The 24,316-nt window shown below is 39.3% G+C and overlaps 1 protein-coding gene across 2 annotated transcripts in view; it reads right to left on the reverse strand.

The window, feature by feature from the left end:
- The window catches only part of parp1 (poly (ADP-ribose) polymerase 1), a 78,038-nt gene extending 58,663 nt beyond the window's left edge, over positions 1-19,375 (reverse strand). The window contains exons 1-2 of one of the 2 annotated variants that reach the window (XM_041252766.1): positions 19,122-19,375; positions 9,070-9,235 (exon numbers count right to left, since the gene is read on the reverse strand). In XM_041252766.1, the coding sequence (XP_041108700.1) occupies positions 9,070-9,235; positions 19,122-19,244 (289 nt within the window). In that variant the 5' untranslated portion in view covers positions 19,245-19,375. The remainder of the gene's footprint in view (positions 1-9,069; positions 9,236-19,121) is intronic. The other variant, XM_041252765.1, reaches the window with a different exon arrangement.
- Between the last annotated feature and the right edge of the window lie 4,941 nt (positions 19,376-24,316).

The following is a 24,316-nucleotide window of genomic DNA, read 5'->3' on the forward strand; positions in this document are numbered from 1 at the left end:
CCGTGATACTCTTTGAGCACTGGATGCAGAAGCAGCTATCTTTTAGTTAGTTTCTACTAGTTTTTTGATAGTTATCCACATAGGCGGGCAGCCGCAGAGCATTACAGCTTTTTGATCCAGAGCAGAAGTTGCTCCTGGTTTTCTAAAAGTATTTGTCAAAATCTGGAGGTGCACATCTAGCAAGAGACAATGCAGGTATGCAAAAGAGAAACAAGATACAATCTACATTACAATATGCAGTGTGTTACTTTTTTTGTAAGGGATGATCCAAACGTCTTTATACCATTCTGTTAAATGTTGAACACTAAGGGAGGTAAAAAATACCAAAAATGAAACAAATGTGCAGGCAGTATATATTAAAATGTGCAAGTGTCGTGTATTAAGCATACAAGTCATATACTAAAGACAGTACACCTTTGCTATAACAAAGGGTTCAAAGACCTTTTTTCGCTATAGTTAAAGGACAATCCAAATTAACAAACAAACAAACTGCTGGAGTAGGTTAAGGAAATGACCTTAGACAAAGGCGTTAGCTAAATTAATTAGTACCGTTATTTTTTGATTTTCTTTATTTTTACAGTATTTGTCACTACTAACACCAATAATAATAACAACAACGACGACATTGTTTTGCAATGCCGGTTGCATACAGCTGACAAGCCAACATCAGCAGCAGTTTATTTATTTATTTAAATCTTACAATGAAGGACATATAGCAAGGATGTAAATAATATATCTATGTTGGGCTGACGGTTTGGACCCTGACTGTTGCTTCCCTCAGTACTGTAAGTTACAAGCAAGGACCATACAGTTAAAATGGACCACACAATTCGAATGACAACCATTACCGAATGGGAAAGAGCCCTGACTGTCAATCTCTGAGCAATTATACAAAAGCTGCCCTATCAGGGCCGTGCTGTGAGGGGAAAGTCCCGCCCACCTCTTGCTGAAGAGGGATGTCCTCACAGTGGCCCATCGCCATTTTCTTTCGAAATCAGAGGTCAGCTGGGGACACGACCTCGATGGGTAATGGTTGTCTCTCTTTCAAGGAACCAGGGTTATGGTAATAACCTAATGTTCCCTTTCAATTTGAATGACAACCATTACCGAATGGGAAAGCTGTACCAAAGCTGTCTTGGCTCCAGATTACTGACAGTACAGCCCCAAGGCGATAGCAGCAGAGCCCACATGACGCCTAAGGGCATGCCACCTGCAACGCCCTAGAGCCCAAAGAGGGTCTCGTTCGATTCATTACATCAAGGTGGTAAAAATGCACAAATGTCTGAAAACCTGTCCATGTAGCAGCATTGCATAACTCATCTAAGGAGGTGCCATGAAGGAAAGCCCACGAAGTTGCCTGGCCCCTAGCAGAATGGGCCGTAATGTCCCCCTGTAACAGGGAGCCCGTATGTTCATACGCCAAGCATATTGCATCTGTAACCCAGTGCGCTAGACATTGCTTCGTTAGGGCTTGACCTCTAGAGCGAGACCCGTAGCAGAGAAACAGCTGGTTGGACTATCTCCAGGATGCCGTCCTATCCAAATAACAGCGCACAGCCTGAACTGGGCATAGTGTGTGTTGTCTACGGTCCTCCTCTGACTCGTGCGAGGGAGGTCTTAAAGTTTCCAAAAACACCGACTGGTTAATATGGAATGAGGATACCACCTTTGGCAAAAAGGATGGATTTGTTTTTAATGTTATCCGCGATTTACTTCCAGTGAAAGCTATGCGTCAATGGACAGCGCATTAAGCTCACTTAATCGTCTGGCAGATGTAATGGCTATTAAAAATGCCACTTTTAATGAAACAGGGCGCAGTTAAGCCAACACCATGGGCTCAAATGGAGGACCCATAAGGGCCCGCAGTACCAGTTCTAGATCCCACTTGGGGACCATACTTTTCATGGGAGGACGAAGCCTCCAAGCCCCTTTAAGAAACTGAACTGCCAGGAAATGTGCCCCAGGGGGGCACAGAGTCAATTTTGTCAGGGCACACTGATATTGCTGCCAGGTATACCTTCAAAGTGGACACTGATTTTCCTGAGTCAAACAGATGTTGTAAGAAGATTAATATCGTCTCAAATCAAGGCATCAGTCTTGGAAAACTTTCCATTTGTATGAGTACTGGGCTCTAGTGCTCGGCGCCCTAGCAGACTGTAGTGTTTCTACTACTGTATCTGGCAAACCTCGTCTGAATAGATGGCTCCGTTCAACGGCCAGACGCAGAGCTGGAGCTGGGCTGGGTTCGGGTGCCATAATATCCCCTCCGCTTGGCTCAGGAGGTCCTTGCGCAGCGGAAGCTGCCACGGCTGATTCGACAAAACGTCTGAGAGGAGAGCAAACCAGGGGCGTCTCGTCCATCTGTGTGCAACTAGCAAAACCTGTGCTCTCTCCACCCTGATCCTCTCTAGTGTCAGGGATATCAATGGTAGCGGAGGGAACGCATACAAGAGCCCCTGTGGCCAATGGTGAGCTAGCACATCTAAACTCCCAGGGGACCCCTGCCTCTTTCCATGGAGAACCATAGGTGGCAATGAGTGGACTCGGCTGTGGCAAACAGGTCGACTTGTGCAGTACGAAACCTCTCCCAAATCTGTTCCGCCACTTGAGGATCCAGCCTGCACTCCCGAGCTGTCTGGAGCTCCTCTGGACAGGAGGTCTGCTGCCTTGTTGTCCACACCGAGGAGGTGAACTGCCCTGATGGAACGCAAGTTTCTATGCGTCCAGGACAGGAGTCTGTGCACTGCGTGGTGAAGGCCCGGTGAGCGCAGGCCACCTTGGTGATTTATGTAGGCTACCACTGAGAGTGTGGTCTCCAAACGACCAAATCCTGTCTTCCAACAGTAAGGCAAGCATGCTCACAGAGTTCAGTTTGATCCCCAGGAACACTGTGCACTGAGATGGTATGAAGTTGCTCTTCTGTTGATTTATTGAGAGCCCCAACCTCACCACATGATCTATAACCTGTTTTGTAAGCGCCTCTGCACATGCTTTTGACTGCGTGCAAACCAACCAATTGTCCAGATAGTTTAGGATCCAAATACCCTGCAGCCTGAGTGGAGCCAGTGCTGCATCCATGCACTTTGAAAATGTGCAGGGCGCCAGCGAGAGGCCAAATGGCAGCACACAAATTCACATGCGTTGCCTTGAAAAGGCGAACCACAGACTGGAGGAAAACGCTGTACTGTCAACATGTTGAACTTCCTTTGTTTGAGGAACAAGTTGAGGACCCTGAGGTCCATAATTGGTCTGAAACAGCCGTCCCTTTTGGGCACCAGGAAGTATCTGGAGTAAAAGCCGCTGAGGGCATCGCTTGACTTGCCAGCGTTCTTCCTTTGAAGATTGGCGATCTCCTGTTGAAGGAGTATCGCCCTTGCTGGTTCGATGGTCGTGAGGAACACACCCTTGAAGGGTGGCGGACCTATGCGGAATTGTAGAGCATATCCATGATTCATAGTCGATAGCACCCAAGAGTCCTGGGTGCAGCCTTGTCAGGGTCGGTCTCCCTTAGGCCCTGGCCTCGGTCTCCAACCGGAGAACCGGTTACCCCTTGCCTGCGGTGGTCCCCTAATGCTGGCCCTGCCTCTGCCAGACTGTCTACTCTGGGGTGTAGGGCGATGTTCACACCCTTTTACCCCAGCAGGTTGTGCATGCCACCTTGGGTGCTGGCTGTAAGATGGGAGGTGCGAGAACACTGAGGCGACCTCTCAAGGTTCACATCAATGATCGCCCCGAAAGACTGCCCCAGTGTAATGGGGGCATCCAGCAGCGTCACCTTCTCGGTCTCAACGACCTTAGCTTGCATCAGCCACAAATGTTGGCGCACGGCCACCATTGCCGCCAGCGACCTCCCCAATGCCTGACCTAACTCCCCTATTAGGTCAGTCATCGTCTTAGCCACCGCCTGGAGCTCCCGTGTCTGCTTCCGTGGCTCTGTCCTGCAGCCTCTCCACCAACTGGCTCTGGTACAGCACCAGTATGGCCATGGCGTTTGCTACTCGCACAGACATCGCTGCCGACACGTATGCTTTTTTAGCATTGCGACTGTTGTTCTGCAGGGCTTTGATGGGCATGTTGGGTCCTCATCCCCTTTGGTAAAGGTGGAACCTTGTACCAGCACCGTGACCGTGTCCCAGATGGTGGGGAATGCGCCTAGGCCCGCTTCTTGAGCTCCTGGGATGTGCAGCAGAGACTCCGCTGTTCTGGATGCTTAGGGCGGAGGTGCTGGGTTGCCCCAGGAGGAGCGCACCAAATCCAGGAAGTCCTGGCATAAGGGGAGGGCGTGCTGTGGATGTCCTCTCTGCTGGAGGAAGCGGTTCCCCTTTCCCTCTTGTTCCGCCGGCCATGGGACGTCCGTGGCTGCAGCGGCGCGCTGCATTTGTACCCGGAACTCCTCCCTCTGGGACACACGGGGCAAGGGCGGTAGGGTGCTCCCCACTGTGGCCTGCCCGACGGAGATGGCTGGGTCCGACACGTTCGACCCGGATGCCGTGAAGGACAGTTCGTCTGGGCTAGGTGGTCTCTGCCGAGGGGACGGGGAACAAGACTGAGGAGAACAGTCCAGCTCACCTGCCAGTGCCTTGGCCGTGTGTTCTGGCCCGAGGCATCTGGCACAGGATCTGTGTTCATCCTGCCTGGGCAGCTTGGCTGAGCACTGCTTACAATGGTAGAAGCCCGCTGATCCAGTTGACTGCACCGACATGTTTGCAGTTGTTGTTGTTCCAAACAGCTATGCTAAACAAGCAGCCTGCAAACGCTTGCTTTTTTTTAAACTATTCACCGGTGCCGAATCAGTCGGTGCCGGGATCGGTGTCAAGGCGAGCACTGTCGGAATCGAGATGCACGTGGTCGGTGCCAAGGTTGATGCCAACGTATAGAGCGGTCGGTGCCGGGCTTTAGACTACCTCGAAGCTATTCCCCGGTGCCAAATCAATCGTTGCCGGGATCAGCACAGAAAAAAGCGCTGTCGGTGCTGAGTGGGCAAAGCAGAGTCGATCAGCGCCAAGGTCGATGCCGACTTGTAGCGCGGTCGGTGTCGAACAGTCTGCGCCGGGTGAACCTGTTCCAAGGTTAGAACTTTTTGTCCTCAATGAGAAACGTTATGTTTGGCAAAAACCAAACACAGAGTTGAACAGAAGAACCTCATCCCAACTGTCAAGCATGGTGGTGGCAGTGTGACGGTTTGGGGCTGCTTTGCTGCCTCAGGACCTGGACGGCTTGCCATCACTGACATAACCATGAATTCTGCATTGTATCAGAGGATTCTAGAAGAGAATGTCAAGCCATCCATCTGCAAGCTGAACCGAAAGTGGGTCATGCAGCAAGACAATGAGCCTAAACATGCAAGCAGATCCACAAAAATGGCTGCAGAAGAAGAAATTCCACGTTTTAGACTGGCCTAGTCAAAGTCCGGACCTAAACCCCATCAAAATGTTGTGGCAGGACCTGAAGCGAGCTGTCCATGCAAGGAAGCGGAGTTGAAGCAGTTCTGTAAGGAGTAATGGGTCAAAATTCCTCAAAACCAATGTCACTGACCAACAGTTACAGAAAACACTTAGTTGAAGTCAGTGCTGCTCAAGGGGGTGCCACCAGTTACTAAATCTAAAGGTTCACATACATTTTCACACATGGATATTGAATGTTGAATTATTTGTGGATAAATAAATGTTGAAAAAGTATCATGTTTTTGTGTAATTTGTTTAATCAGGTTATCTTTATCTATTATTAGCACTTTGATTAAGATCTAACATCACTTTAGGTTTGAAATATGTGAAATATCTAAAAATCCTAAGGGGTTCACAAACTTTCACGGCACTGTAACAATTACAAAAACACCTTAACTATTTTATAAGTAAAAGTTTAGCAATGTATTTATTTTTTAAAAAACTACTTAAAAATCAGATGGTTGACAGTAGGTTTGTAAAGCTATAGATTGACTTCATTATTTACAACTTTGAAATTACTCCATAGCATTGCACGCTTAATAAACTGAATTCTGACTCCACTCTCCGCCGAGAGTCTCTCACAACTCAGGCTGCTGTGAGAACAACAGGGCAACAAACGCCCACAAAAGAAAAATATTTCTCTTTATCCAATAACCATGTAGGAAACCAAAACGTATTAAACAAGTGTCATGACAATTCTTCTGAAAACAGCTGAGACTCTGAAGATTAAGAGAATAACACTTTCACTCTGATGAAACATACCCTACGATTACCTAGTTTGAATGTAAAAAAAGTTTTAAAATGTATTCTCCTCGGCGATAGTGTAGCGACGGCTGGACACCAGGGAGCGCAAAACGCCGCTCAGGCAGGCAGATTTAATTTCAACATAGAGTTGACTCTAGGATATCAGCAATGGTAGACCTAGTGTCACATTTAATAAACAAATAAAAACAAAAGCTAAAAATAAGTTTGCCACACAAAATGACGAGCGCTAGTCCCACTAAAAGGAATGTCCCGCTCCAGGAACCTTACTACTTTACAGTAAACCCTCTCTATACTGTTTTGGGATCCACATCTACCTACTTCTGTTCTGTTGTTTCTTAAGTCCTGGCCTCCCAGCCACTCAAGGCCATTCCGAAGCTCCTGGCTGGGCACACACACAAGGGTTCTGAGCACCCACTTATTGTTCCTCATGCAGTGCATAGACTGCAGTATAGGACTCAAGGCTTTACTGTAGTTTAAAATAAAGAACAGAAGTTGTTGAAGCTATATTACATGTTTGCAATATGGTTGTGTTTGTTTCCTTTTTGAAATTAGATTCAATCTGCATGAAAAACAAGAAATCCTGTCAGAATGTTTGAGTCAAAAGTTCCACTTTTCTACAGTCATTTTACAGCGAGCTAAGCGTTTTTAATTTTCCAAAACAACGTATTTCTGTTAGAAATACCAAATCATGCTTTGCCAGTGTAGAAATAATTCAAATGAAACCATGATGTAAAGTTAAAAGCATATTGTTAAAAACCAATTTCCCCAATTTATACAGTGCTCACACAGATGACGCTTTACACCTTATGCTACACTGGGTCACGGACGATAATTATCGATAATATTTCAACATGACAATTACTGCTGCAAAAAAACGATCATGATTAATTGATATTATGAACTGTTCCAACCCTAGTGGGGTCACAGGGAACCTTGTGTACCTTGAAGAATTCTGTGAACACGTCAAGCTACGAGGCTAGATCTGCCCGTTAATCACCAATTGACTGATTGCGCTCACTGTTAAATAAAACCAAAATCTACAAAGTTATATTCTACTTTTTGTGTGTGTGTGTGTTTTGTGCGACAGGAAGGGGCAAGTAGATTTTTTTTCTAGCACCTTTTCAAAAACTGCACACCCCTGAGCAGGTTTCAGCTGATTTTATGAAGCAAAACGTGTTCATTTTATAGAGTGGTGCAAAGCTGTAGTCTGGTGAACATTTCCACAACAATCACTTCATAAAGTTTAAACCTGTACAATACCCCTTTCACACAAACGAGTTACAACGGCTCATAACCGTGGTGGTTCAGAGACGGCACTGAACCATCTTAACTGCTGTGTGAAAGGCTACGCTGGTGTCCTAGAAAATAAGTTGATCAGGAAATAAATTGATCAAGCTCTAGAATTGAAAAGGGGAGGTTCCATTGTTTCTAATGTCTATGAGCTTAGGATGGGAAATAAGTGGATCGAGCTCAGGAAATAAGTAGATCTAATATATTAATAAAAAATAAATAATTTAAAATTAATTTTTTAAGTAGACTGGATGTCTGACAGTATGACGCTAGATGATAATGTGAATATCGCTGTTGATCAGATATATTAGCCCAACAAAAACGAAATAACTTAATTTTGTAAGTATAATTTATAGTAATAAGCAGATCAGATGTCTTCAACAGTATGACACTAGATAAGGGAATGTGAATATCGCTGTAATATATATTAGCAACAAATACACCATTTAAAATGAAATGTGTAAGTAGTCTGATATTAATGTGTATTTCTGTTTGTGTAACAAACGTTAACTAGCAAAATGTGTTGCATGCTTAACTTTATTTTGCATTTCTAAAGGTGTTCTTGTGTTGGAAAGCACTACTGTATGAACAGGTATGCAAGCGATTTTCTAAAAGTTAAAGCATGAGTTTGTCAAGGAAAAAATCGAGTTCCATGCTGCAATTACTAACTGATATACTTGAAAAATGTTGCTTATACAGTATCTTATTATTTTGTATTATGTGTTTTGTTGTTTCATTTATTTTTACATACAGTACTTTGTATAAATTAGTACAGAAAACAAACCAGAGACTGGTTATCATCAGGCAAGTATTTCAATTACAAGTTTGGGGAGAAACAATAAATTAATTAGTTAAAAACTAAAAGAGTTAACGTCTTTGCTAAACTGTAAATACCTGTAGTTCAATACCAACCAAGACAGCTATTGTAAGGAAGAGAGATCATACGGTTTATGTAGGCTATTGTATATCAGCATGACTTTAAAACATGGTAAATTCTTTAAGTGCAACAGACATGTATTTGTCCTATCTAGAGGATTTGACAGGGTCCTTTTTTAACATAGTACCAATCTGATCCTTTGGTAATACTATATACCGTGCCTATAGAAAGTCTACACCCCCTTTCAAAATCTACCCTTTTTGTTGCCTTATAGCCTGGAATTAAAATGCTTTAATAGTTGTTTTTTTTTTTCATTTATCTACACATCCTACCCCACAACTTCCAAGTGAAAAAACATTTTAGAAATTTGTAGAAAATTAATTAAAAATAAAACCTGAAATAGCTTGGTTGGATAAGTGTCCACCCCCCTTGTAATTGCAATCCTAAATTAGCTCACATGTAACCAAATCGCCTTCAAAATCACACACCAAGTTAAGTGGCCTCCAGCTGTGTTAAATTGTAGTGAATCACATGATTTCAGGATAAACTGAGCAGTTCCTGTAGATTCCCTCTGCTGGGTAGTGAATTTCAAAGCAAAGACTCAACCATGAGCACCAAGATGCTATCAAAAGAAATGCAGGGCAAAGTTGTTGAATATGAAGTTTAAAATAAATATCATAACATTTTATTTACCTCCAGCAGTCACCCCTCCTGTTTCGATGGCTTTCTTGATCTTCTCCTGATCTTCCCATCTCAAGTCAGAAAACCCATCAATATCCCCAGGGGACAGAACTCTGGCTCTTTGCCAGAAGCATGAAAAGTGATGCCAGTGAGGGACTTTGCCATCAAACATAGGAGACTGCAAGGGAAACACACAACCAACCATTATATTCTATTGGTTTATTGATATTGGCTAGTAAGTTTAATCTTATCAAGCACATCACTCAGTCTGAAAAAGGTTTGTACCAATAGGTCACTGTGGTGACCATTTTCAGGATGTTCTTTAAAAAATTGGCTCTCATTTTTAAAGGCAAATAGTGTTAGCCCTGTCTTTGTTAACTGATAAAAGCCAACACAAACAACTACAACTTAATTTGATCAAGTCTTGGGAATAACACACAATCTAGATTTTTGTTTTGATATTAAAGTATGCATCCTCACTGCAGCCTTTACAAATCGGAAAGGACATTCAGCCATTACAGATCAGGTAACCCTGTTTTGTTCACTTTTTTTTCTTCAGGAAAGTTTATTCATTCTGAACACATCAGGCAAGAGTCAACTAATGTATTCAGAATAAATGTTTACATAGAAAAACTGAGGTCTTTACCAAACTAAAAATATCCCTCTTTAAAAGGAGCATTATGGGTATTCTTGCCCCATCCAACAAATTACTCTGATATGGCCTCCAGACATGGGTCACCCACGGTGCCTCCAGACATTCTTCTCTCTTTACGGGGGAAGGGTACCAACTGCACTGCTACCACATTTTCACAGGTTAAACAGATAAAACTGGAACTCTGTTTTTACTAATTAATGGCATTAACAAAATCTAGAAAAATAAAGCCAATATGCTCATATTAACATCATGTTTTATTACCAACACTAAATAAAAGTCAACCTGGGACAAGTTTCCACCGACTCTGACTACAGTAGTCTAACAATAACAGCTTATACATACAGGTACCATTGTACTGTGTTGGAATTATTCTTTTCATTCATGATATTCATTGCGGAAATCAATGCATCACGTAACATCACAGGTCCACATTTACATACGAGTACACTGAAGCTTGTCGTGGTATGCACATTTTGTCCATTAAAATAGCCCATCACAACAGTAGGGGCTGTAAAATGTGACAAGTATTCAGAAATATTTTCTACTGAAAAGTCTATTCCTTTCACCACATGTACCCTCAAAGAAACATATGTTTGTGAATAAAAAATAATTTGTGAACTTATTTTCAAAATTCTTTAAGTATACATTTAATGTTTTTAGCAATAATGTAATACAATGGTTTCAGGTCTCCATGTGCCCATTTAATTTCTTTAAAAATGGTATCTACATTGATAGTTGAGTAGGCCTACTTATATGGCACAAATAGTTTTAAATAATTTTAAAAAATACCCATTTAATTCATTCTGTCCTCATTTAATTATACCTTTCTTTAAATCTCAATACTTTTTTTTTTTTTTTTTTTTTTTTTTATTTGGTGACCCCTTATTTTTATGTGTTAAATGTATTATAGAAGTAGTATATCGTGCAAAGTTTAAGAAAAAAGAGATAATGGAGTACTCATATTTAAGATTAATTCTGAGGTTGCAGGTACTTCATCTCCCATTCAGAATTAAAAGAACCTATTTTTCGTTTGTATTTGTTTGCATTACTACTGCTTTGGTCACTGTAGTACAGTAGTCTCCAGGCTAAGAGAACCCCCTTTGGAAAGCAAGCAAAGTGTTCTCTAAGGCCCCATTCACACTTGGCTGCTATTCTGTTTCCTGGTACGGTTCGTTTCAGTTTGGAACGTTTGCCCTTAAGTGTGAAAGCGCCAAACGTTCCCGGGAATGATTAAAACAAACCGTCCCGAGACCACATGAAAGAGGTGGTCTGGTTGTATCCGTCCTGGGGACAGTTCGCTTTTTTGCTTCAGTGGGAAAGAAAAACGTTCTCAGTTCAGTTGCGAACGTCAAGTGTACCAAAGTGTCAATTCAGTAACTGATGTAACTCAGCTGGAACTAAAACCAGTAGAATCTTGCATACAATAGTATTATTGCCATCACTGTAGCACACCTTGAAATTGAAGATGTCACTTCATGGAGATGAAGAAAAGCATCCCGTTGCCTCTTCTGCAGCTGTAGAAATATTGTACTTATGCTTTAGCTGCGATATCGGATGGTAAACTTTAAAAGATTTAAAGATTTAAAAAAAACACAACACCACATTTAAAACAATCGAGATTTAAGAATATTTAACTATGTCATATGTTATATTAGGTGGGCCTATATAGTAAACAAATAAGTTGAGATTTGTTTTCGTAGTAGTACCAGTAGCTAAGAGACTACAAACTCCAGATGATATTTTGTGCAAACAGCAGATCCCACAATAAGTTTTAATTGCTATTAGCTGTTTTTTTGTTTTTTCAGTACAATTGCAGATGTGTAATGAAAGGGAAGTGTTCTTGGTACACCTGAAGATGGAAGTGAACATTTCCAAGTCTACTCAGCACACATCCAGTGTGAAAGAGAAACGATCCAAGGAGGTTTCCACTGAAAAGCGCCGAGCACACTTTGTAAGTGTACCGTACTCTATTTCCCACTGTGAAAAGGGGGTAAGACCACCAGACACAACATGAATCAATAAATTAAATATGTATTACTTGTCATGATGCACGTGCATCAACATTTGAAATTTACAGAATAAGTGTACATTAATAAACTAGAATATAGTAACAACTAACAAGCTGTCAAACTAAATTGACACACCACCCCTACACATGTTAAATGCAGCAGCAATATACAAAACATGCAGATTATTTAAAAGAATGGTGAAGCAAATCATCAGAACGGGAAACATCAAATTGCTCGGTGACTTGTGTCTGATTTCAGGTTTTTTTTTCATGAGCTCAAAAAATTTCCACCTTTTGTAGCAAGAGAAACAGCGAAGCATTTCGCTGTTTTTGTTTACATGTCATTTTGTAACGATGAGGTGCACTCGTGGAAATCCAAATATAAAACAAGTCAATGATATGACGGCGGTTCTGGAAAGATTTAATAAACCAATCAGTGTGCCTCAAGACACTCGCACGATTACAAGTCGCTTCTGAAAAGACTGAATAAACCATTTTAATTTCAGTTTGATGATAATGAGTTTTCAGGTTACAAAACAGTCCTGTTTCCGTTGTGAATGAATCGCTATAAGTGTTCTTTTAAGAAGAGGTCCTGCTTCTTTAGTCGGAGCATTTACAATGGGAAAAATCTGTTTCACCCAAAGTATTTCCTTAGGGTTCTTTTAGGAGGTGCTCCGCAGAGACTATTGTACTTGTACGGTCAGAAGACACTGACTAAGCAAAAAAAGCTTCTGATTGACAACTGCTTCGCCACATTATCAAAGACACTGGTCTGATGCCATAAATATCTAAAAGTAATTATCCTTAATACTGCTGCATAAGCCAAATATGAGGCTCACTGCTGCCACCTACAGTACTGGCATGTAACTTAAGGCTGTTATATTCCAGTACATGCAAGTATTTTATGTGTTATTCTCACCAAATCTTAGTTCTTAGTGGTTCTTGTGTGCAAAAATTTTAAATAAAATAAATGCTTTGAACAGATACTGAAGTTCAGTATAAAATTTTAAAGTGCAAATTAATTTTATTTATTTTTTTTTTACAATTTTTGTGACCGACCAATACAAAAAACATTCATTTTTACATAAAAAACATATATTAATTTTACTGCAATTTTAGGATTTCATCAACTACAGATTTTTTTTTTTTTTTTTTTTTATTGATTTACTTGTTCAAGTAAAATAATTAATACACATTTATGTAGAAGAATCAATGTGTATTTGACTATCCTGAGAATTTGTTTATTATTCTTTAAGTAATTACAGCCATTTTAAAAATAGTCTAGTTACGGTAATTAGTTATGTGACGGGGAATGAGAAGGTACATTATGGTAATCGGTTAAATACTGTAAAACAAGAAATTTTTGTAAGCCAAAATGTTTTTCAATTTTGTTTGAAGTCAGCAAAAGTATTATTGCATAAAATAAGCATAATTTTTATTGTTAATCGATTTGGCAAAAAAAAAAAAAAAAAAAAGCAAGCATTTCTTGTCTTAAATATGTCCGTAGTGGGGCATCCACAAAATAAAAATGAACACAATTCTTGTTTTACAATATACACTTGACTCATTCAGTAAACCTCAATAATCACAAACTTCATTCAAGTTAAAAAAAACTAGAATAGAAAGAGAACATGTTATAAACCCATAAAATGTAGTTAATTTCACCATAACCTGTACAACATAGCAACTTTGCTAAAGTTATCAGAGACTAATTTCTCAAGGACCAAACTAATTAATTGTAAATTTGACTTCTATATCATGGTGCTTTTTTTTGTATGTTTAACCCAAATTTCTGGTACAACACAGACATGCCTGGCTGAAGGTAAAGATTTTGGAATTATATCCCTTATCCTGTCTGTAGTACCATATTTTGTCTCCAGGAAATTTTAAACTGGGATTGAAAATGTTTTTTCAATTGGTACCTAATAACAGTAAAATAAATAATTAAAATTGTATGAATTACATTATTTTTTCTTTGCCAAGTCTACTACGTGTTAATAGACTGATGTTTATTAATGTGTTTACTATTTAATACAGTTAACACTTAATACATGCCCGTTAAAATAAAGCGTGGCTTATTGTTTATTGTATACAGTTGTCAGCAAAAGTTTACATACCGTAATGTGTGAAAATGTCCATGCACTGGTTTATGTAAAACATTTGATGACAGCTGTACATAATATACTTCATATTAAAGGAATAAAGTTTACATTTTAATGCAAATCTCCCTCTCAAACTGCCTCTCTCTTTCCTTCTGTATTCCTCTAAAAGTTCAGCTCTGCTGTAGATCTTTTCCCTGTGCTAAAAACAAAAGTAGTAACAGAAAATAATGATCCAGAATTTTTATTTTTTAACAGTACTATATAAAATCTCTAAACCATGATGTATACTTATTTAATCTTTGTCTTTGTTTAGCAGCTCAAAGTTAACCGCTAATTTAAAATAAATAAATAAATAAATAAATCTATCACATCCACATTTTCCACCTGTAGATTTCCACTCCGATATATAGGTGAAGCAGGTGTCTGGCGATTGTTCCTATGGATAGCGCTCTGTGCTGCTCATGACCTTTGCTGTTTTCAACTTGTATCAGTGAAGCACAGTGTTTCTTCATTTTTTAGAAGTATAAATGCTCTGGTAATCAAATAGTCATCACAATACTCATACTTGGTTTTTGATTACCGCGGCTGCATTTTATTAACAGTAACAGCGTCTGGTTGAATATGTATTCAGTGTTTGATACACTTCTTACTTGCAGTAGAACAATGAAGGAAAACACAAAAGTCAGAACGTGCAAAGGAGACAGAGTTATACTTAGTTAGTAATTAATTATAGTTCCCTTTCAATTCGAAGACGACCACCAATATGACTAAGGGAGATTCCTGCCCATTGGGTAGGTATATTGAGCTCTCTATAATCAGAGCTGCCAATAGGCCCCTTCCTGGGATGACTCACTCGGTCCCACCCACCCAGGGGTTAAAACCGTCATCCTGACGAAGCCATTTCTCTTTTTCCTTCTCAAGACGCTACGGTAAGAACCTCTGTTTTGAGCTGAGCGTGTTGATAGAAAAAGAGTTGAGTCAAATCAACCGTATTTCCCGTGCATTTGTGCTGAAAGCTGGCTTGTCGCTTTCCCGGAATCAACCACTCTTAAAAAGACAGTGCCTTTTGCCTTTCTGTCTTTTAGCAGCCTCTGCACTTGCATGGTAGGCCTCTCTTTCTTATCTGTCTGTAACATGTGAGCGACTGCTTGTACAGTCACCCTCGTGAGTGGTTTTCTATTTCCTTCTTAGGACAGCACAGTTCCTCCACGGGGCTAGGCCTTGCCGCATCCCTGCTGTCGCAGGACCTGACCTCACCAGCTGCGTAAGCCCAGCCACCTCAGCTGTTTATTGCACAGAATGGGAAATGAGAGGTCGGTTCAGTGGGTTTTTTTCAACAGTGTTCTGTTGTTCTCACTTAGTTGTATTATGTGTATAATTTTCGTCGTCTTTGCACCTTTGGAACCGACTGTTACAGGTGCTTTTTGGTGATAAAAAAAAGTGTTCTGGGCTGGAGCGGGTTAATGACAGAGCGTTATTAATCGGTTCGGATTGCTAAAATATTCTACTCACGTGTGTGTACCTTTCTACGCTGCTTTTTGATGCAGCTGAATTAATTAAAAGTGCTGTTTCGGGCCGTTCCCTCTCGATCCGGCTTTTCCAAATCCCTTTTTTTTTTTTTTTAACATTGTTTTCGTTATTCGTTTGTTCAATGCCTAATCTTAATCTATAATAGCATATTGTAAAGCAGCACAAAAAAATTTTTTTGAAAAGATGCCAAGATTATTATTATTATTGATGATTTTTTTTTTTTAAGTTTTATTTTCCAACCGAGCAGATATTAATGTGACACAAACTATTTTTGTAGAGAGGGAAGCAGAATGTTGTTTCACTTTGTTTTAACTATTTATTTTGGTACTGTATGCTAAATATATAAAATTTAAAAAAAAGTCCTTTGAACATGAAGTTCAGTCCTTTGAAACTCTGCATGGAAAATGCATCTTCACTGAAGACAGAGCAATTTGTTAAGGTAAGGTACAAAAAAATAAAAATAATAAACAATAACATTAACTTGCAGCTACTTCACAATAACTTAAGACCCTGAATGCATCTCGGGCAGGCAGCAAGTATGGCGGTGATGCACTGTAATGGGGCTCACGGTGGTGGTCTGTCGCTGTAAAGGTGCTACCGGGGCTAACGCTGTGATCGGGTTGTGTTGTACTGGGTCATGCAGCGGTGGGGTCGTGCTGTACTGGGTCACGTGGTGGTGGGGTCGCGCTGTACTGGGTCACGCTGTAATGTCCTGTAATCATATTATATATTATAAGATGATACAAGTAAAATGTAAAATTATAGTTATCATACCGTAATTGGGCCTCATTACCGTAATAGATTACTAAATTACATGGTAATGAGAAGTTGAGTAACAGTAATGAGAAGGCCTATATCAATTCTGTAAATTAAATTTAGCAGCCATGGGCATTTTGAGAAACTTTGGCCTTGAGGCCTTAGGAACTTTTATGTCTCTCTATATCCCAACATTTTTTTCTTAAAACTAATTAATTTTATATTTTACATATTACTGTAATGAGATTAACAACTGTAACACATACGAGATAGCAAGGTAAATTATTAATTTAAAAGAAAGACAGAGGACACATGCTCAACTTGTATCCATCTTGAAACATCTTTTCCTGTTGACGCACCGTGGGTAAATAAATCTTTATTTACATGCTTCATGGAATCTCAGGGGAAACATGAACTTGTTATGGTAATGACAAATTTTTTTGGACACGTGTTTTTTAAGGTGCACTTTTACAAACCACAGATTTATATAAATTGTGAAATTCTGAAGAGGCATAGTTTATATCGGTGAAATGCATATATTAAGAATTGCCTAAGATAGCTGAAAACAAAAATTCGGGCGCATTACAGTAATGAGATAACAACAGTAAAAAAAAACTAAAATGTACAAAATGATTAAATAATAAAAATCATTTGTTGTCATCAAAGAATGGCTTTTTTTTGCAGCGATTATAATCTTTTGTCATAGTTTTTTGTCATAATTTTAAAAGATATACACCTCGGACATGGTTTTGCAGTCAGTTGGTGTGAATTACCCATATGGTCATTATGTTGCAGTGTAATAGATTACCACGAATATGCATATCTTAATCTGTGCGTCCCGTGAAAGCAAGACAAAATATTTTTCCATCCAATGGATGGCTGATCCCATTAATTTTTGTATTTTGTATTTCCAAATGTCCTTTAATATTTTCAAGCCAACCAGTTTCACTTAAAACAGAAAGGAACCTTTTAAAAAACGTGTCAATTGTATGATTATATTTCCTGCCTTGTCTACACAGTTCTTCAGTAATAAATCAATTATATGTTTTTCAGTACCAGTCAATAATGAGAAAGTCTCCTGACAACAGTGTAACAATTTTTTTGTTTGTTTTTTTTGTTCCTGGGTAGTAAGTGTTATTTCCTAATTGCTTATGCCTCAAAAGTATAGAAAATGGCTATTATTCCCCACAAACTTTGCTTTTGTGACCAGGACAGTGATATTTTGAAATTTACCTATTTCCAATGAGAAAACATGCGAATGTGTGTCTTCGTTCACATAAAGTCAGAAAAAAACAACATATGAATCCAAATTAACATGTATATATACTAAAATAATACAAAAATGACTACAAAAGATTTAGAAGTGAATAGTTTTTCGAGATTTACGATTATACTGTAAATTTACAGTATAACTGTAAATCTCAAAAAACTACTCACTTCTAAATCTTTTGTAGTGTAAATTGTGTTACATAGTGCAATCTGAAAACCTCTGAGTATTTTACATAGGCTAATGCTTAAGATAATATTAAGGAAGATTACATAGTATTCGTTTGTAAGCAAAGAAGAGACAGCATCCCATTTGATCAGAAAAAGGAATACGATTTAATCTTACTACAGCTTGATCCATGTCTCAGCCTATACTGTTGACTCAAAGAAATAAACTCCAGCCAAGACCAGCAAAGAAATTAGCCTTTATAAAATCCTTAGTTATCCTAATTCATATTGTCAGGAGATGCTTCCTCATGACCATTGATTGGTACCGAAAAGCGTAGATTTGAAAATAATAGAACAGGCTGGAAATTTACAGCATGTTACAACTATTCAGAGAAATTGAAAGAGTTTGCCTACCTGGATTACTATTTACCACACTTAACTACTTCAGAAGGAAACTCCTGTTTCTGCAAACTGGGCAGCTTCTAAACGAAACTCAGAAAAGCTGATTATCTGTGAAAAGGTGGAGAGGCTTATGGATGATGAAGTGGGCTTCATTTATTGCACAGTCAGAAGACAGAATTTCCTCACCTTTAGTCGTAAAAGTTTAATACAGAGTGGCTGAAAAAAATGTTATATTTAATGGTAAAAAATGTAATATTTAAAAAAAAAAAAAAAAAAAAAAAAGGATTCTATTAAGTAACAATTTACTAAATACTGATACTGAGATATATAATGTTTTCACACAAGGGCCTGGATTGCAGATTGGACACTGGAGGATAGCACTGAGATACAGATGGGGTAAGCACGACAAAAAGGTGGAAAGTGAAGAGAGAATATGCAGTTTCTAGGCAGAAAAGGGACTAGATTTGCAGCAGTAATGAACAATATTTTTTTTTTATTCTGAATTGAGAATCACGGAATTTGATATTGCTGACTTGCTACAGTCGAACGTAATAACTAACTGTTGTGTAGAAATGAAATTAAAGGCAATAAGAATTTATTCGCAAAGTTTTAAAAAAAGTTTTAAAAAAAGATTCCATTCTGAAAATCGCTGAGTCGCTGTTTCTACTTGCAACATGATTTTTGATCAAACGTTGCCAAAGTGAAAATAAAAACATTAGAGCTTCCCAGTAGCTCAGAAGCTGGTTATTAACAAAATATTTCCATACTGTCCCAGTTTAAGGGCTTACAAATCTGGTCACTTTACTACTAGTATTAATCTACTGCTTAATTATTTAAAAAAATATATATTAAATGCAATATTTGTATTAGTTAAAAAAAAAAAACATACCTCGCATAATATTTTAATTGCATGGCATTTTGAAAGCGCAAAAAAAACCTCCTGCAGCCACAGTTTCAGTGGAGGTGTTTATTCTTTCACCATAAACATTGTTTACATACGAATACCGACACGGCCTACTACTGAAAAGTCTATACTGTGCTGCATGCATGCACAAAATACAGTACTAGATTAAACAACCAAGATTACTGGTTTCTCGTAAGTAGACTGCATGCATCCTAATGGTGGTTACTATGACTAAACAGATTAAATCACGCATATACACATTGCTTGCATTACCTGAACCATAATTGCCATCCGGAGGGACTCCTTTGCAATGTTCTCTTTGCATTTTTTGCAAGATGCCCGTCCACTTTTTGCATATTCGGATTTGTAAAGCTTGTCTTCTTGAGAGTTCGCCATTACTTTAGAAAATAAGACGGCTTTTGTTTTTTCTTTACTATGTGAAAACAAAATACAGAATGCCACTGTACGTCTCTATGGCCCGCGTGCTGCCTCCCCGCGCCAGTCAGACCTAACTAATCAAACAAAGTCATGATGTGGAATTAAGCCTCCCTTTCTTTAGGGTTTGTTTGCGCATGCCGTCTAAATGGAGATAATGCGCGCCCTCTACCCTCTGCTGTCTTGTAGTTCTTACCTTATATTTTCTCCCATTTCCCTGGGCTTTTTATAAATTTGAATATACACTTCTCTTTCTCCATTTGTTTTTCTCTCTCTTCTGCCTTCAAAATATAATTTACTGTTGTTACTTCAAGTTCCATTTCCCTTAATTTTCTGTTTAATATGTTTCTTTGTTGAATATACGTATTGCAAATCCTGAATATGTTCCACTGTTTCTTGTTCAACACAATTACTACATAATCCATTCTCATGACTCTCAATCGTGTATACATGATAATCTATACATGATAGTCTATACTGGTGTTGTCTTGCTTTTTCCTTTCCCGATATACTTGTATTAACCTACTTTTGAGTGAGTTTTATAATAAAATCTTCCCTTTCCACAATGCATTGGCTTTAACCACAGCATTCACCTCTGAAGGACTCAAAGGTATTGTAGCGATCTACACAGGCAGGGCGTCTCAATCCACAAACAGGCGGAGGACGGGCGCGAACGAACCCGGGACCTTTTGCACTGAAGTATAGCACCCATACCGCTGTACAAAAGAATCGGCTCCTTTGCTGCCTTCCCCCGTGCATGCTACGCCTCAAGACCGCCCCGTACTTATTCACCAGGCTACAGTCCGACGAGTGTGTGCCGGGGTACCCATATCCACTTGTGACACCAATGTTGCGATCTCGATTCCACTCCTTGCAAGGAGCGTATATCGGGCTTATGTCTTTGTATGTGATCATGTCACCTGCCAGCACTGCTGCTACCTTCCCCGTGCTTGCTACAGTATTATTAGGTTTATTTATTTACAGTTACTTTTTTTTGCTTCAAAATCTATAATTAAATTTCCTAAGATATCTGAGTGACTTGGAATCCAGGCCATGGGCTGCGCATATAAGAGGCATGAGGAGGCTAAGCCTCCCCAAAATAAATTACCCAAACTCTCACAATAAATTGTTCTGACCAACACAAAAATATCTGTGAGAAGATCAATGTTTTTTTGTTTTGTTTTGTTTTTCCCGCAAGCGCACAAAGCAGGTCTAACAAACATATTTCTCGTGTTTTTACTGCGCAACCGCCAGACCGCAAGGGCAGCATTTCAATGTCATTGGAGAAGACAGTGCTTGGCTGGTTTAACCTCAATTCTTCCCGCCGATCTGAGACCCCATACCGCTGCAGGAGGCAGCCGACGAAAACTCGGACTCCTTTTCGCTCATTCTCTTGCCTGGAACATTCAATTCACAATTTCAGCATTTATTCTAATTGATGTTATCTATATAAACAGCTTGAAATGAAGTTGATTTTACAGAACTTGTGGCAAAATATTTTCGTATCATACTGTCTGTTTTAACGCACCACCATTTTGTGAGAATTTGTAACTGCATGTGACGCTACAATCAGAACGTACTTCCTTCGACTGTTTGAACAAATGTCACCTTCTCGAACACTTTTTGTGGTGCCATATTACGAATGTTTCTGAAGTTTTTTTCTTAATATTTTTCCAGTCATTCCCTCCATTTCAAGAATGTGAGGTCTTTTGAACTTATGAAAAAGTGTCTGCAAGGCAGAAAACCACATCTGCTTACTGTACTCAATATATGAAAACGTATTTTAATTTTCTGATGAAAATGAATGGTTTTGCTTAACAAAGAAAATTAATGGTTTTGCTTACATAAGTCTATGATGGTCCTGTTGCAGTATCACCAGGATTCAAATACAGAATTTAGTTGGATTTCAATGTCATTCGAGGAGACATGCTTGGCTGGTTTAACGTCCATTCTTCCACCGACCTGAGCCCCATATAGATATTCGAAAGTTTCCTGTAAGTGTGCAGTTATTTATTGATTTATTTATATGTTGAATACCCCATGATTATATACGAAGGTAAGTGCGTGTTTAGAAGCTTAATAGTCAGTATTAATGGTAATACAAGACTGCAGAACAGGTTATCGGATTTAAAGGTTTTTTAAAAAAAAAAAAACAGTGCAGCTTGTTATCCTTACTGTTATTCTAATTTGCTTAAATGGGCATAACACGGTTTAAGTAAAAGCTAGTGCTATGTTAAACTTCATTTATATATGTAGCACCCGAGTGGTTTCGAGGTCTGTTTTGTGCTATACATTATGCAAGTTCTCAAAAAGACGCAGGAGTATTAATCCGGTTTACAGCTTTTAGTTGTGTTCATCAGTGCAACTATTTTTCAAACTCAACACTAGGAATGAAACTTAGTATTCAGACTCGCTGGTAACGGAGTAATAAAAAAAAAAAAAAAAAAAGTCTTAATGATATATATATATATATATATATATATATATATATATATATATATATATATATATATATATGTGTGTATATATAATAATGTGTGTGCATCTTACTGTACAATAAATGCAGGGGGGAAAGTGTGGAATACTAGCCTCCCCAAACGAAAGACTCATGCGCTGCCTATGATCCAGGCTATCAGAATATGTTTGCCATTCTCATAGGTAGAGTGTAATTTCTGAATAATTGTTCTATATAATATCTATGGAATTAAGTTTCACCTGGTTGGACCCTGTATGATCCAACCCCGTAAGTGATCAGCAGATGTGTCAGCCACACGAAGAGCAGAGCGTGTGGTTTTCACAAAATCTACTGTGCAGATTTTTTTTTTTTTTCCTATGTGTAAATATTGAGACTTTCTTCCTATGCATAGGGACGCTGGACATTTGCTATCGGGACTGACCCGACCATATAGGGACTGTTGGCATGTATGTGTATGATGAGTGGATACACATGTGCGGCTGCAGCAATAAAGAGCATTTGGTTCAAGTAATATGTCTTCCCTGAACAACAACATAAGAGAACATCACACAGGCAACAAGGATCTAAAACAAATAAATAAATACATAAATAAATAAAAAGAAGAAAAACCCAAGAAAGCAAAGAAAGAAGAAAAATGAAGAAACAAAAGTGAGTACTGCCGAAGTTTTTAGAATACAAAATGCCACCGCCTGGTAACATTGTCTTCCCCAAGTTTGATTCAGAGAATCAGCTTAGCTCAGTAGGTCCACAGTGGATTAATGGTTACAAAGACTTGAAAATGACACAACTGCAATAAACAGTACAGGAGATGGGAGACTAAAAGCTTCAATATTGCACCACGCTGGGAAAAGAGTACATTTTATATATATATATATATATATATATATATATATATATATATATATATATATATATATATATATATAGACATGCTCAAATTTGTTGCTACCCTTACAGCTCATTGAAATATTGCTTCATTCCTCCTGAAAAGTGATGAAATTAAAAGCTATTTTATCATGCATAATTGCATGCCTTTGGTATGTCATAGAATAAAGCAAAGAAGCTGTGAAAAGAGATGAATTATTGCTTATTCTACAAATATATTGTAAAATGGCCTGGACACATTTGTTGGTACCCCTTAGAAAAGATAATAATTAATTAGATTACAGTGATATTTCAAACTAATTAGTATCACACATGTCTCCAATCTTGTAATCAGTCATTCAGCCTATTTAAATGAAGAAAAGTAGTCACTGTGCTGTTTGGTATCATTGTGTGCACCACACTGAACATGGACCAGAGAAAGCAAAGGACAGAGTTGTCTGAGGAGATCAGAAAGAAAATAATAGATAAGCATGGTAAAAGTAAAGGCTACAAGACCATTTCCAAGCAGCTTGATGTTCCTGTGATAACAGTTGCAAATATTATTAAGTTTAAGGTCCATGGAACTGTAGGCAACCTCCCTGGGCGTGGCCGCAAAAGGAAAATGGACCCAAGATTGAACAGAAGGATAGTGCGAATGGTAGAAAAAGTATCAAGGATAACTGCCAAAGAGATACAAGCTGAACTCCAAGGTGAAGGTACGTCAGTTTCTGATCGCACCATCCGTCGCTTTTTGAGCGAAAGTGGGCTCCATGGAAGAAGACCCAGGAGGACTCCACTTTTGAAAGAAAAACATAAAAAAGGCAGACTGGAATTTGCTAAAATTCATATTGACAAGCCACAATCCTTCTGGGAGACTGTCCTTTGGACAGATGAGTCAAAACTGGAGCTTTTTTGCAAGTCACATCAGCTCTATGTTCACAGACATAAAAGTGAAGCTTTTTGGGTAGAACAGTCTTCCTCATTGGACATAATCACTGCGCCCCTTTAGGGAATCAGGTAGCCAAAAAATGCACACCCGACAATACCGAATCCACAGGGGTATGGCATGCAGAAATAGCTGCTAAATACACCTTCAAAGTGGAAGGTGACCTATCAGCATCAAGCAGTTCTTGCAGGAACTGTAAGATAACTGGCATGGGGCAAGAGGTTAGAGCATGACTCCTGGTCAAATTCCAAGTCTGGAAATACTTCCACTTATAGGTGTACAACGACCTAGCGGAATCTGCCATAGCGTTCTGCAGTACACCCACAACCACATCTGATAGCCCTAAGGCTAAGCAGCGATACCTTTCAGTGGCAAAACCCATAGCTGGAACCTTCTTGGTTCCGGGTGCCAGAGAACCTCTCATCTGGCTGTGGAGATCCATGCGAAGCGGGATCTCCCTGGGTTGGCCTTGTAAGAGCTGGTACAGGTTCAAGAACCAGATTCTTCTGGGCCAATTGGGGGCCACTAGAAGAACCAATGCCTTCTCTAACCGGACCTTTTTGACAAAGGCCTGGAGCAGCGGTATATGCGGGAAAGCGTACAAAAATGCTTTGGGCCATTTGTGTGCTAGGTCGTCTACGCTGAGTGGACCGAGGGTGGAGTCACCACTCCAACAAATGCAGACCCTCCCTGAAGAGAAGGTCTGCTGCCCAGTTCACCACTCCGGGAATGTGCATCGTCCGCAGG

Source organism: Polyodon spathula, chromosome 6, assembly GCF_017654505.1.
Source record: "Polyodon spathula isolate WHYD16114869_AA chromosome 6, ASM1765450v1, whole genome shotgun sequence".
NCBI lineage: Eukaryota > Metazoa > Chordata > Actinopteri > Acipenseriformes > Polyodontidae > Polyodon > Polyodon spathula.